This window comes from Dunckerocampus dactyliophorus, chromosome 10 (genome assembly GCF_027744805.1).
Source record: "Dunckerocampus dactyliophorus isolate RoL2022-P2 chromosome 10, RoL_Ddac_1.1, whole genome shotgun sequence".
Classification (NCBI taxonomy): Eukaryota; Metazoa; Chordata; class Actinopteri; order Syngnathiformes; family Syngnathidae; genus Dunckerocampus; species Dunckerocampus dactyliophorus.
This window is the reverse complement of record NC_072828.1, coordinates 5,472,508-5,488,363: the sequence shown is the minus strand read 5'-3', so window position 1 is coordinate 5,488,363 and position 15,856 is coordinate 5,472,508. Positions and strand designations below refer to the sequence as shown.

General features: G+C 38.3%; 2 protein-coding genes across 3 annotated transcripts in view; one reads left to right on the top strand and one right to left on the bottom strand.

Moving 5' to 3' along the window:
• The window catches only part of LOC129188667 (gamma-aminobutyric acid receptor subunit gamma-3), an 89,760-nt gene extending 76,092 nt beyond the window's left edge, over positions 1-13,668 (top strand). Inside the window, exon 9 of the mRNA XM_054789526.1 lies at positions 13,319-13,668. Coding sequence (XP_054645501.1) covers positions 13,319-13,351 — 33 coding nt within the window. The 3' untranslated portion in view covers positions 13,352-13,668. The remainder of the gene's footprint in view (positions 1-13,318) is intronic.
• The window catches only part of oca2 (oculocutaneous albinism II), a 57,584-nt gene that overhangs the window by 3,371 nt on the left and 38,357 nt on the right, over positions 1-15,856 (bottom strand). For both annotated transcript variants that reach the window (XM_054789523.1, XM_054789524.1), the window contains exons 17-22: positions 13,932-13,989; positions 13,672-13,780; positions 7,576-7,703; positions 5,374-5,433; positions 1,657-1,761; positions 1,458-1,551 (exon numbers count right to left, since the gene is read on the bottom strand). In XM_054789523.1, coding sequence (XP_054645498.1) covers positions 1,458-1,551; positions 1,657-1,761; positions 5,374-5,433; positions 7,576-7,703; positions 13,672-13,780; positions 13,932-13,989 — 554 coding nt within the window. The remainder of the gene's footprint in view (positions 1-1,457; positions 1,552-1,656; positions 1,762-5,373; positions 5,434-7,575; positions 7,704-13,671; positions 13,781-13,931; positions 13,990-15,856) is intronic.

The window sequence follows — 15,856 nt, the reverse complement described above, 5'->3', positions numbered from 1 at the left end:
AACCGGTAAAACTTTGAAACTACTGTACTAAATCCTAATGACTAGTATTTCACATTCACAGTTTCAAAGGTTACAGGTCATCAAAGTAGTTGATATCATTCAATAAATCACAATCCAATTCAAGATGGCAATAAAGATAATTACGCATAATTCCTCAATAGTTGTGTACATAACCTGAGTCACAAAAAACAGGCTAAATAGGTGTCCTCAATGTGAACACATTAACACTTATTCAGCAAAGTGCAGCCCGGGGGCCATATGGCGCCCGTGGCTGTTGTTTATTGGCCCGCAGCACATTCTAAAAATATAATTTAACCAAAAAACTGTAAAAATAAAAAAAAAATGTTACAATAATAAAGTCAAAATACGATGGGAATAAAGTCATAACATTATGACAAGAAAATTCACAAGGAGAAAGTTGAAATAGGTGGAAAATTAGCACAAAAAACAATAGCAAAAATGAAGTCAAATAAAGTCAAGATATTTAGAAAAAAAGTTGAAATTTTACGAGAATAAACTCGGAATATTATAAGGAAAAATAATGTGAGTTTAGTAGCATAGAGTTCAAAATATTACCAAAACAAAGTTGTCATTCTTGGAAGATTAGGTTGGGGAAAAAGTTAGAATATTATGAGAATAAAGCCAAAATATATGAAGATAATTTAAGAAGAAAGTTGAAATATTTGGAAAATTTAAAAAAACAACAGCAAACATGGGAAAAAGAGCAGAGAGGGAGAAGATGATACTAATAATATGTTTTTTCACCTATATCGCAAAGCTGAGATGCAGTTTTTGCTTAAAATATCAACGTGGCAAAGTTGCATCCTTTCATTTGTCACTATGTGGCTCTCACTGGAAAAAGTTTGGACACCCCTGAGTTACACAATGGCAGACAGAACATACCAAGGAGGTTGAACAGGTTAAATGAAGACAACAAGCCAGCAAGTCCAGCAAGCAAGTTAGCGATGAGCAAGTTCACCGAGCTCCCGATCTCATCCCACATCACTGAATCCACTGAATTTTCAAACGCTTCAGCTCATATTTTCCGGAGTACAGGAGCAGCATGTAGTTGTCACAAGCCTAGAGCGCCCTCTCACAGCTGTTGACGGTAACATTGACTCCTTGGTTCATGTCAGTCAGTATGAATGAACATTTAAAAACATGCTCAATAATTGATATATGTATTTGGATATATGAGTCACAGGACCAGCCAAACTACGAGGAAAAAGAACGACTTATAGTCCAGAAACTGGTAGCATGCACAATTATTACAGTGTTTCCTATCCATTTATTTACAGTATTTGTGGCGACTTTGTCTTGTGAGATTTACAAAAAAAACACCAAAAGAAAATTGATATGTATTTCTAAATCCAATCTGTATTCTTTTTACTGACTTTATACGACTTGTAGTTGGAAAATATAGTATACGTAGAAATGATGAACATGATAACACTCACCCCCTAGACAGGCTCCCATGGCCAAGGCAAAGATGAGGGGTTTTACTGGCAGGTTGACGTCGGCGTCCCGACTCAGGTTGATGAGAACAGGAATCTGGGATAAAGAAGTGCTGTTTTACTGTCCTGCCATGGAGAGCTACAAGGTGTCACGCCTGCTGGAAATGTGTCTCTCTGGAAACACAAAAGCATGGCTTCTCACCATGGTGGCTGTGAAGGGGATGTTGTCAATGAGAGAAGAAGCCAGAGCAGAGACCCACATGACCAAGATGATGGCGATGGCCATGCGCTGGTCCTCCGGAACGGCCTGGGGAAAAAAGAAGAAGAAGAAGCGATGCATGAAACGCTCCGCTGACGGAACACTCCATTAGCAGACTCAAATGCTGCTTTCATTATTGGAGCTGTAATGAAAGCATGTGATTAAAGGAAGAAAGTTCACGCATTTCTTTGCCATTGTGCGCTTTTCCCTTTTAGAAAGTCACCACAACGCTTGTGGCGTAGGACGAGAAAGACTTTTCTAATCCGCTTTTGTGCTGTTTCTTAATATTCTGGTATTACTCCATCAGTTGTGTTCCTGTTCCCCATCTAGCCAGGCTAAGTCAACAATACTCCGTTTTTCTTTTTAAATGAATAAATAAGTAAATAAAAACATAAATAAATAATATTTAGTTTTCCTTTTAGATTTTTAAAAAAATAATAATAAATAAATAATACTCAGTTGTCCTTTTTTATTTTTAAAATAAAATAATAAATAATGCTTAATCCTTTTTTTATTTTTAAAATAAAATTAATAATAAATAATTGTTTGTCTATATGTGCCCTGCCATTGGCTGGCGACCAGTCCAGGGTGTAACCCGCCTGTCGCCCGACGTCAGCTGGGATAGGCTCCAGCGACCCTAATGAGGAGGAGCGGCATAGAAAATGGATGGATGGAAAAATACTCAGTTTCTATTTTTGTCTTTTTAAAAATAAATAAATAAACAAATACATGATACTCAGTTTTTCCTTTTCACTTTCAAAATAAATAATAAAGAAATAAATAATAAAAATACACCAGTTTTCTTTTTAAAATAAATAACACATAAATAAATTTATAAAAAATACCCAATTTTCTTTAAAAAAAATACTCAGTTTTCTTTGACACTGCCAGAAAGGTATGTGTTTATTATTGTGTGTGTTTATTGTTGTGGTTTTTGTGTGTGTGTCACACACAAAAATATCTAAAGTACCATAATAATCTTGCTTTTTAGCAAAACAACTGTCGTTTTTGGAATTGATGTATAGATGTTTTTTCCTGCTGTTTTTGCATACCTAAAATATAAAGTATTGTTTCAGCACATCTACTTATTTGACATTTTTTGATTATTGAAATGTCATTTATTATTTGCTAAGTTATTACCTATAATTTATTCAGCGTAAGTTCATATACCATCTTCTCTGTTGTTATCTATTCATGGTACAATGCTCGTCAGTTGTTATTCTTTATTCTTGTATTATTTAGGTATATTCACAATAAAAACACTGCGCGTTTCATCCTGTCAGGCAGCAGCTTGCAAAATGGTCAAAAGGGTCTTAAGAACAATAGAGTCAAATTGCAATGACAGTGCTGGTGACGCGAGGGGAAAGCCAGTCATCTTCCTTTCATTGGTCTGGATTTTTTTGTCGAGACAAAATGTTTCATATAAATACGTCATTTTTTTCTATAACTTATATTGCATATTGCAGTATTCTTATTTTGCGCAAAAGGTGCTTATACGTGAAGTACATGGTAAAAGAAGCACGATGTGATGCAAGATGTCCCGTGGCATTAGTTTGAGGGAGGATGTGCTGCCAATATCAGTATCGGTTGATACTGGTATTGGTAATGACGTGCTGCACAGTGTCGATATATTGGATAATCCTTCGCCACTTCGCGCTTCAAATTTCACGGCTTCACTCTACCTAAAAATATATTTAGGAATAAATCATGCAGTTTCGTGGTCGGCTCAGGCCTATTCTTAGTGAAAAAGTATACATATTTAAGCAAATTTGACCTTTTTTTTTGTTTAAAGAAAATGGATGGATGGTTGGAATATGCTAAATGAAGTAAAATACAAATATAAGGCATTCGGAAGATGCATTCATTGCCACCACATGTAGTATTCTACACTGGTCACTACTATTACTGTAATGTTGAGTGAGACACACAAGCACCAGACTTGCCTTTATTGCAAGTTTAAATGATCTCACAAGAGGCACAATAATCCCTAACACAGGCTGCTGTTGCAGCCGGAACCCACGCCAGGTTAAAACTCAACTCTGAACCCACCAACGTCACTTCCTGTCCACCCCACACTCAGCTCAACTAGCACCGGAACACATTTACAGCAACACACAATCTTATTTATGTCTTATGTTCTCCTATTATGTCTTCTATATTGGGTAATAGGAGTGTAATAGTGACTATAAGCGTGTTATTTCATGTCTAGAGGGCTGTAGTAATGATAAAAACTGTATTTAGAAGGTCGTAAACAGGTTTTCTATGCTCAATTTATAAAAAAGGAATCTTCCTTTGTGGAAACTCACTTATCACAGTCGAGTCTGGAACCAATTAACCGTGATTATTGAGGGATTTCTGTGTCCTCTCTCTCTCTACCAAACAGGCTGGATGACAAGAGTGTTCACTCTGTGCATCTGTCTCAACATCCGGGCGTGTTGGTTCTATAACGGAATGAATGGAGTGAGTGAACCCTCCTGTCAGTCATTCAGTCTCTTTGTCCCAGTGGGGGGAGGCGGGACGCTAGTGAGTGCACACACAGAGTGCTGCAAGTGAGCGTTGTGAGGAGTATCAAGCAGGCAAACACAAATGGGTGATTCTCCTGAAAGGGGTACCAGCGACAGTTACTTCGACGATCATGACGCACAGACTACAGTGATTTGAAGCCACAGCCATGTGAAAATATACTGAAAATTACAAATGCACAGTATCTGGAGTTGGAAAGGACTGGAACAAATTTGGATTTGACCAACCATACCTGTTAAATTGTCCTAATGGTATATCATGACATTACTACTACCTCATCACTACTATCAGGAGAACCAGTGTATAGAGTATAGAGTGGACCTCCTGCTGTGGCCCAGCAAAGTGCACTATATTCGGACACACGCTCCGAGCAGCCGGTGTGCCGCTACGGAGGTCAGGAGAACCGGAGTATAGAGTGGGAGGAGCCACCTGGCATGGCTCAGCAAGGTGCACCGTATTCGGGCACACGCTCTGAGCAGCTGGTGTGATGCCACGGAGGTCTCTGGCAACCTCTTAGCACTTTTCAAACGCCGCAGCGCTGGCGTTTCAGGTGTTTTTGGTGTGCTCAGTGGGGTTTTTCTCCCCTCGTGAAGGATCATTCGGTACAACTAGCATGCAAAATATCTTTCTCGGAAAGTGAATGTTTGTTTACAAGTGAGCTCAGGGTGGATGATCGGTATCGGAATCGGCAGCATAAAACCCTTACTGGAGCATCCCTAGGTTCTAATATTCTGACCGCCGCCAGCCTTCAGTGTCTGGTGGTGTTTGATGTCTCCACGTGTGATGTGCGCCATAAAGGAGACAATATCTCTCCACTTGTACCTGTCGTACGCTTGCATGCAGATGTGTTCCTTCTTTTAATGCAGGAAGTCAGAAGCTACAAGCGCCTGCACCGCCTGTCAGGAGTGATTATTGGCTCTCCGGGGGGCCGCCGGCTTAAACAGGAGCTGACATGCTTATTACCGCGGCAATCTTACGCCCGGCAGATAGCTTGTGAGCGGAGACAATGGCATTTTGAAGAGCATAGTCAGATGTAAAGAAAATCATTGAATTTTTTGAGCCGTGGAGCAAAGGGAATGTAATATCACATCACCTGCGTCGCGTCATGAGGGATGCTGGCCAAAATGAGACACTCACTTTGATGAGCAGCGCCGTCTGCTCTCCGATGTAGTCGATGAGCTGCAGCTGGGCCAGAGCCTGCAAAATGAATACAAATTATTCAACAAATAGTCCAAGCAGGAGGCGTGATTACTCACACAGTGTTTCCCATACATTCATTGATTTGCGATGGGCTGCCACAAATACATTTGGACCGCCACATATACATTTGACGCTACCTGTTCGCCCTCGCTCATCCGCACATTACAGCTCTGGAAAAATCCAAGGGAACGGCTCAAATTTTGACGAGAGGGGAACATTAAAAGTCGTGGTTATTCCACCAAATATTGATTTCTGAACTCTTGAAACATTAGTATATATAATAGCAAGAGCCACATAGTGAAAAATGAAAGGATGCAACTTTGCCACTTTTATATTTTGTAAAGCAACACATGTACAGTAGATATGCTAAGACATTAGATATATTTCAAGAAAAAAATGCACCTCAGCTTTGTCATATAGGTGAAAAGGCATAATGCGAATTAGAATGATTTTTTGCCCATTTTTTAAAAATTTCAACTCGTAATTTGAACTTTCTTCTCAAATAATCTCCGTAAACATTCTTTTCGTAATATTTTTACTTTACTCTCATAACATTATAACTTTTCCCTAACCTAATTTTCAAAAAATTACAACTTAGATTTGTTTTCTTTGTTTCTCATAATATTACCACTTTTGAAAATAACATATTTTTTCTTTAATCATTTCAACTCTATGCTAAAAAAAAATTATTTTTCCCCACATTTCCAAAATCATGCCTTTTCTCTCGTTTGATATGACATTTTTCTCTTAAAAATGACTTTATATGACTTAATATGACTTTAATAATATATATAATAATTATGACTTTATTATGACTCATATACGTTTTTTTCCAGCCATCTCAACTTTCTTATTGTAAACTTTGTTCTCGTAATTATGACTTTATTCCCATAATATTTTATCATTTATTCTCATCATAACATTTTTTCCACAACCTGATTTTCCCAAATTACAAATTTATTTGTTGTTTTGTTTGTTTCTTATAATAATATGACTTAAAAAAAAACATATTTTTTCTTAATAGTTCAACTTTATGCTACATTAATGACGTTATTTTTCCTCATAATATTCTGGTAAAGTTAGGGCTTTTTCTTGCTGGAATACTACTTTTTTCCATCCATTTTCTATGTCTCCTGCCCTCATTAAGGTTGCAGAGGTATGCTGGAGCCTATCCCAGCTAACCTTGGGCAAGAGGCAGGGTACTCCCTGGCATGGTCGCCACCCCATCACGGTTACTACTTTTTCTCTTAATATTTTGACTTTATTCTTGTAAAATTACTGTTGATTTTTCCATGGTTGCTGTCCTTTTTAGTTTTTTTTTTAGTTTTTTTGTTCAATTATTTTTTTAGAATGCGCCACAGGCAAGTAAAAAAAACTGTCCCGGGCCGAAAACAGCCCCCGGCCCTCACTTTGGACACCCCTGGTATATAACATCTTTAGATGTGTCTTCTGAATGCCTTACATTTGTATTTTACTTCATTTAGACCAGGGGTCACCAATGTGGTGCCCGCGGGCACCAGGTAGCCCCCCACGACCACATGAGGTGCCCGCAAGCCTGCTTTTCATTCAGGTTTTCAGTTAATAATGAAAGAACAGTAGAAAGAAATGCATTCTGAAATACAAAATGTGAGTTGAGGACACCAGCATTTTGTTAATGTTCTGGTAAAAAAAGCATATTCGCTTTGTTTGGGTTTAAAATAAGCTCTGAAAATAAATGTTACAAAAATGAGTAGCTCTTGGCCATTTTCATTTTGTAAAAGTAGCTCTCACAAGGAACCCCTGGTGACCCCTGATTTAGACATTTTTATGCTTGAAAATGCTTCATTTATGCCAAAAATCTGGAAAATTTGCTCAAATATGCATTTTTTGACTAATAAATAGGCTGTATTCAACCACGAAACAGCAACGATGTATGTATTAAGTTTGAACAAACCATGATGGAGTGCACAAAGTGGTGAGGGATTACTGTATGTCCTTCATGTGTTGTTGTGCACAATGTGACTGATTTAGGAGGTAGTTTAGCTCCCACTTACATGGCCCTCGGTGGAATAGACTGACGACCTCCATTATTGTGTGATCTGGACTAGGCGTGGTGAAATAAATGTGCATTGTGATTAGCTAGAGCAGCGCGTGAGGCACCTCCATCAGAACGAAGAGGCCGGCAAAGAAGAGCAGCGTGGCCCACTCCACGCGGTGCAAGATCATCTCAAAGTCCTGAATGTCAGCCAGAACCAGAAGCCACAGAGCGCCCAGGATGGCAATCCAACCTGAGCACAAGACAATAAAATAAGAATAAAAAAATTAAAACAAAAGCAAAAAAAACTTTTTCCCCAAACACATTTTCCAAAAATGCCAACATTATTTTGTTTTGTGTGTTTCTCGTATTAGAACGTTTTAATAAGTAGCATATTTTTGGATGAATATTTCAACTCTATGCTACTAGTATGACATTATCTTTCCTCATGGTATTCAGATTCTATTCTTGTAAAATTGCAACATTTTTTCTCTGCTGTTGTTGTTTTTGTAATAATATTTCAACTTTCCTCTTTTCTTCTCATAAATATGATTTTATTCCCATGATATTTTGACTATTGGAACTTTTTCCTGAACCTAATTTGCCAAAAAATACGACTTTATTATTTGTTTTGTTGTTTCTCATAATATTACAAGGTTATTCATGTAAAATTGCGACTTTTTTCTCGTTAGACTACAACCTTTTTCTCTTAATATTTTCACTTTATTCTTGTCAAATTATACCTGTTTTTTTCCATTTCTGCTGTTGTTTTTTTTCCACAAAAATATTTCAACTCTCTTCTTGTAAATTTTCTTCTCGTAATTAGAACTTTATTCCCATATTATTTGGACTTTAGTCTCGTAATATTATAACTTTTTTCGTAACCTAATTGTTTTGTTTGGTTCTAATAATATTACAACTTAAAAAAACAATCATCTTTTTTCTTTAATACTCATTTATTTTTCCTCATTATACAGTATTATGACTTTTTCTCATTAGATTACAACTTTTTTCTCTTTATATTTTTACTTCATTCTTCTAAAATTACTGAAGATTTTTCTTTTTTTTTGTTGTTGTTGTTAATTTGTATTTTTTAAAATTTGCTACAGGCAGCAAATGGCCCCCAGGCCGCACTTTGCTACCTTTTCAAACGTGGTGGCTGCTCAGGAAGCAGTACTGTTATGCCCGGCACGTTATCTTAGGGACTGACGTGCACCCGCTGATATTAACAGCTGGAAAAGTGCGTCCGCTCTGAGAAATCTGCCGTGATTGCTCATAATCACCAGTAATTGCTTTAGTCCTTTGGTGGAATCATTTCATAAGCGACTGAGTGAACAAGGTTGAGAGATGGAAGGAAACAATAGAAGAGAAACAGAACTACTGAATTTTAGGGATGTTTTTCCCTGATATTACAAGCTTACTTTTTAATAACCTGTTGGAAGAACAGGTGTGCCTGCAAATCAGGTTCGATGTGGATCGTATTATTATTATTATTTTGAATTACACACTTGAATTTTCCTCGAATTGACTCGCTTTTCTTTTTCTTTTTTAGCAGTTAATTCATTCCAGATCCGACCGTGAAGTGAATTTCCGAGAAATAGAATTTATCCATCTATTTTCTATGCCGCTTATACTCACTAGGGTCGCGGGGGTATGCTGGAGCCTATCCCAGCTGACTTCGGGCGAGAGGCGGGGTACACCCTGGACTGGTTGCCAGCCAATGGCAGGGCACATATAGACAAACAATCATTCACACTCACATTCATACCTATGGACAATTTAGAGTCTCCAATTAAACTGGAGTACCCGGAGAAAACCCACACACGCACGGGGAAAACATGCAAACTCCACACAGAGATGCCCAACGGAGATTAGAACCCAGGTCTTCCCAATCTCCTGCCTCTGTGGCCAACATGCTAACCTTCGGCCACGAAGCAGAATTCCTTATTAATAAATGGTATATATTGGTAGTTAGAGCATAGAATACCTGTTTATGGCCTTCTAAACACAAATTTTAACATGATCAGACATGAAATAATCACCTAGTCACCTTTATACTCCTACTACCCAATATAGTAGACATAATACAAGAAACAAGACATATACGATATAAACAAGACCCATGCTCATGTGTTGCTGTAAATGTGTTCCAGTGCAAGGGGACAGGAAGTGACGTTGTGGGGTCAGAGTTAACTTTTAGCTTGGTGTGGGTTACGGTCGCAACAGCAGCCCGTGTTAGGGATTGTTACGCCTGTTGTGAGATCATTCAAAGCTGCAATAAAAGCCTGTTGTTTAGCTCATCAGGACTGGTGCTTGTGTGTCTCACCCAACATTACAGTAACATTACTGACACCTAGTGACCGGTGTAGAATACTACATATCACCGCAACATCTTTGAATGCGTCTTCTAAGTGCCTTATATTTGTATTTTATATAATTTAGCCATTTTTATGCTTGAAAATGTTTCATTTAGGTTTTGTTTTGTGCTTTTTTGCAAACATTGTGTGTGTATTTACAGCAGTGAACATATAAAGTGCTTATTTACATAGGTGAGGGGGTTAACACAATACATACAACATAGGACAAGTACACTAACAATGTTGGAGAGGAATGCAATGTGTGAAGGTTTGTCACTAAATGAGAAGTGGTCTGTACTGTGAACTGTACTGTATACTGGCGAAAACTATGAGTCAAAAGTGAAAGAAGAAAAAAACACGACAGTGATAACTAATAGTAGTCATGAAGTTGTGCTGTATTGGGGAGAGAAAGAAAGAAAAAATCCATACTGTATTTACAGTACAGTGGTGTGAAAAAGTGTTTGCCCCCTTCCTAAGTTTGTCACACTGTCAAACTATTTCAGATGATCAAACCATTTTAAATATTAGTCAATGACAACACAACTGAATACAAAATGCAGTTTTTAAATGAAACGTTTTATTATTAAGAGAGAGAAAAGGGAAGAGCTACATGTCCCTATGTTAAAAAGTGATTGCCCCCTAAACCTAATAACTGGTTGGGCCACCCTTAGCAGCAACAACTGAAATCAAGCGTTTGTGATAACTTGCAATGAGTCTCTTACAGCGCTGTGGAGGAATTTTGGCCCACTCATCTTTGCAGAATTGTTGTCATTCAGCCACATTGGAGGGTTTTCCAGCATAAAGCACCTTTTTAAGGTCATGCCACAGCATCTCAATAGGATTCAGGTCAGGACTTTGACTAGGACACTCCAAAGTCTTCATTTGTTTTTCTTCAGCCATTCAGAGGTGGACTTGCTGGTGTGTTTTGGATCATTGTCCCGCTGCAGAACCCAAGTTGGTTTCAGCTTGAGGTCACCAACAGATGACCAGACATTCTCCTTTAGGATGTTTTGTTAGACAGCAGAATTCATGGTTCCATTTATCACAGCAAGTCTTCCAGGTCCTGAAGCGGCAAAACAGCCCCAGACCATCACACTACCACCACCATATTTTACTGTTGGAATGATGTTCTTTAAATGCGGCATTACTTTTACGCCAGATGTAATGGGACACGCACTTTCCAAAAAGTTCAACTTTTGTCTCATCAGAACACAGTGTATTTTCCCAAAGGTCTCGGGGATCATCAAGATGTTTTCTGGCAAAATTGAAATGAGCCTTAATGTTCTTTTTGTGAGGCCATGTTCTCGCCATTTGTTGATAATGGCTCTCACTGTGGTTTGCTGGAGTCCCAAAGCTTTAGATAACCCTAATACTGTTGACTGATTGACTGTTTTTTGCCTGACAGAAAATGCTTCATTTAGGCAAAAAATGCATAGAATTTGGTTCTGTGTGCATATATTTTGACTAGTAACAGGCCGTATTTTACCACGGAGCAGCGATGATTTATTCATTAATATATATATATATATTTTAAACCGTGATAGAGTGAAGCTGTGAAATGTGAAGTGCTGAGGGTTTACTGTATTACAAAATTTAGCGACAAAGATGCTAAGTTGGCCACCCTGAGCCCTCCTGCTACGTCTACCGCCCTCGGCAAATACGAGCCTTTAAGTTTGAAGAAAGTTACCCAACGCCAGGCCACAAAGTGGTTTCTTCCCCGTGCAGGTGTGTCTGCACAAGCCACCCCGGCAACAAACACAGCGCAATTACAACTTGCTGTGCAGCGTTAATGACATTTTAATGAAGCTCATCTTTTTAAAACAGGTGTAATTGAAAAGACTGAGATGGGGGGGTGCTGGTGGTCCCTTGGCACAGTGCTGCGGGGTCATTCCCATTTAACAAATGTCACGCAGACACGGCCTGAGCAGCACTCAGTAATTAGCCGAGTATGTTTGATTACCGGAGGCGCGTGAGCACGCAGACACTGCATGACGGTAACAGATGTACATGACAAGCAACAGGACCAGACAGACCAGGAAAACTGTATGTCAAGAATGTGATAGCCTTAATTACATGACACACACTTCACATTCCACTGTTGTCTTGGCATTTCTTAAATTCGATTTACAGCAAATCTGAGGTTGTGCCAGTGCATTCGCAATTTAATCAAACCTTTCAGGAAAAATAGACGCCTCCAAAGTCAACAGTGTTACTTTAAACCTGAGGTATGCAAAGTGCAGCTCGGCAGTAATTTTACAAGAATAAAGTCAAAAATATTTTGAGAAAAAAGTTGTAATCTAAAGTGAAAAAATCGTGAATGAGAATAACATTGTAATATTATGAGGAAAAACAACGTCATTGTAGTTCCATAAAGTTTAAGTATTAAAGAAAGACATTTTTTTAAAAATGGAATATTAGGAGAAACAAACAAAACAACAAATAAAGTTATCATTTTTGGTTTGGTTTGGTTTAATTTTATTTCGAACATGCATATGTCCGAAAAGGAGTAGGAAGAAGCAGAACTTACTTAATCGTACCCCCTCTTCGTATCACATCATTGGCTAATACATACATGTGTATACATACAAACACACACATACATATATATATATACACATACACAAGTACACACATATATACATATACAGTACACACATACACAGTATACAGGTACAATTTTTTGAAAATTAGCTTGTGGAAAAAGTTATAATATCACAAGAATACGATCGTGATTTTTCAAAAATAATTGAATTAAATGATCGCTGCTTTGTGGTTGACTACGGACTATTATTAGTCCAAAAAATGCACATTTAAGCAAATAAAAAATATTCTTGGCCTAAATTAAGCATTTTCAAGCATCAAAATGTTCTAAATGATCTAAAATACAAATACAGTTTAAGGCAATACAAGACTGAACTGTAGTTTGCACTGGCCTCTAGGTGTCACTAGTAACACGCACCAGACCAGATCGCCAACAACAGACTTTAGTTATTACCTCCGCCAAGCGCAAGCGCAGCGCGGAGGTTATGTTTTTGGAGGTCATGTTCTGAATGGATTTGGATGAAATTTTCAGGAAGTGTCGGAAATGAGATGTGGAAGAACTGATTACATTTTGGCCATGATCCGGATCACCATCTGGATTTTTTTAAGGATTTTTTTTTGGCGAGATAGGACCATTTTTGCCATTTGTGCATATAACCCCACAAAAAAATGGTCAGAGCTTTGAAAAAAAATACAGGACAATTTTCCAACAGGTTCTACAAAATATCAAAGGCTGATCCAAAAATGTAGGATTTTTATTTTGGTGTGAATCACAATATGGGGGAAACTATGGCGCTTAGAGAGGTCTGCGCTCTCCGAGTGCTTTTGTAGTTTTATAATTATTTATCTCACAACAGGCACAATTATAGTAATAATAATAATAATAATAGTCATCATAATAATAACACGGGCTACTGTTGTGGCCATAACACGGATAAATCTCAACTCTGAATACTTTTTTTTTCCCCAGGCAAAGACCCGCAACCCACTGAAAACGAGCTGAGAATCAACGGCCTAATGGGCCAGCCGGCTCTGCATCATACATGCAAATTCAGTTCCAATTGTGCCATATTGTCTGCATTGTCTGCTCATACTTTTGTGCCTATTGTGTGACAATGTCAGGTGACATAGGCACGTGCAGTGCGTGAATAGATGTAATGTGGCGGCTCCACAGGCTGCTCGGGCTACCCCAGCCAGCCAGATCATTATTTGCCTAAATGAAAATGCGAGGGCTGGGGGACGCTCTTGTCTCTTAACGACATGGTGGCAGCAGCAGCACCCTGCGGGAGGCGAGCCTCAACAATTAGCTCGCGCTGCACTTACCGAGTTCCAGATGAATGCTGGGAACGAAGGAGTTGACAAAGAACATGAATATCACCACGCCGAGGACGGATACGCACTTCACCAAGAGCACCTTGTCAGTTATTCTGTGCTGGGGAGACAAAAAGAAGAAGAAAATGAATGTCGTCAAGAGACAAGGGCCTGTTTTTATCCCACAACCGACGGCGGGCAAACTTTGAAAGACTTCATTATGGAGATAACATCGACTGCCATAGCTGGCTGCTATCTGAGGTCAAACGTACCTTCTTTTGCAGTTCTTGAATATTTTGCTCCCAGTTCTTGTCCTCTTGGGAAATTTGTCTGTCAAACACATTTCATCTCATGTTGTTAATAAGCAGGAATAATATTGTTTTTATTTAACTACTATGTGTATCAAGGGTGTTCAAAGGGGACCGGGGACCATTTGCGGCACACAAGTGTTTTTTATTGGCCCATCGCACCGTTGCAACGTAATCCCACCTCCCCCACCTTCCCCGTTTAGAAAATATTCTCGACAGCAATAATCAATAACAATGATACTATTAAACGCCATGAAGAAGGAGATGTATGAGATACAAGTGCAGCAAAAACAGAGTGAGAATGTAGGCGTCTGCAAGCACAAACAAGGCGTAATTCTTTACAAACAAAGCAACAAATTAAGAATCTCCAATCACAGATTAAATGCAGGACACCAGCCTCATTGACATGACCTTGGAGGTCCATAATGATGTCAGAAACCTTATGGAGGAAAATAAACTACTGAGCAAGGATACCATGGCATTAACGGAGGAAATCGAGGAGTTGCAAGATGAAAACGCTGCCTTGTGCACTGCTGCTCTTAAGGAGGTTAAAACCCCAATGGAAGAAAATAGAGCATTATGCAATGATATCAAGGTTCTGCAGGATGATATCAAGGCATCATTGGAAGACAATGCTGCCTTGCACCCTGCTCTTAAGGATGGTAAAAACCTTACGGAAGGAAATAGAGCATCATGCAATGATATCAACGTTCTACAGGATGATATCAAGGTACTATTGGAGGATAATGCTGCCTTGCGCACCACTCTTGAGGAAGAGAAACAAGCAAAGGAAAATACCACAGAGCAAATGAAAAATATAATTGATGAGATGGATCAGAATGCACAAATGAACGATGTGATCCTCACAAGGCTCCGTATTACACGCAGGTCAAAAGACAGCAGTACAAAACAGAGGAGAACCAGATGGAATGGATGGTCCTTCAACAAAGCAACAGATTGCCAACTTCCTACAATCAAAGGAGGTGCATGTAGATATCAACACCATCGATATTTGTATCCCACTATATGGCAGAAACTATACCATACCTGTCATCATTGCTAAGTTCATCAACAGGGAATTCAAAACTGCACCAAAAACAATGTATTTGATCTTCTCAAATTTTCGGTGCCTAACTGTTTCCCAAGTATATTAGAGCGTGTGTGAATGTAGAAACGAGAGTCGTTAACTTACATTTCTTTGTAGAAAGGCGCTTTCTGAAAGTAAGTACATTTGCTTGTATTTACATGAATGGAAGCGATAAATCGGGTGTCCAAAGTGTGGCCGTGTAATATAATTTAACATGAAAAGTTGAAAAATAAATTAATAAATAACAGCAAAAATGGAAAAATCTGCAATAAATTTTACAAGAGTGAAGTCAAAATATTAAGAGAAAAAAAGTTGTAATATAATGCAAAAAGTTGTAATGTTAAGAGAATAACGTTGGAATATAATGAGGAAAAATAACATTTTAGTAGCATAAAGGTAAAATATAAAAAGAATAAAGTTGCAATACTTGCAAAATTAGGTTGGGTAAAAGTTATAATGTTAGGGGAATAAAGCCAAAATATGATGGGAATAAAGTCATCATTACAAGAACAAAATTTTGAAAGAAAGAAAGTTGAAATAGTCGGAAAATGAAAAAAAAACAACCCACAGAAATGGAAAAAACAGCTGTCATATTATGAGAATAGAGTCTGAATATTTAGAAAAAAAAGTCATTCAAAGCTGCAATAAAAGCCTGTTGTTTCGGCGTCAAGTCTGGTGCTTGTGTGTCTCAACATTACAGTAACATTACTGACACCTAGTGACCAGTGTAGAATACTACACATCATTCACAGCATCTTCTGAATGCCTTATATTCGTATTTTACTTCATTAAGCCATTTTTA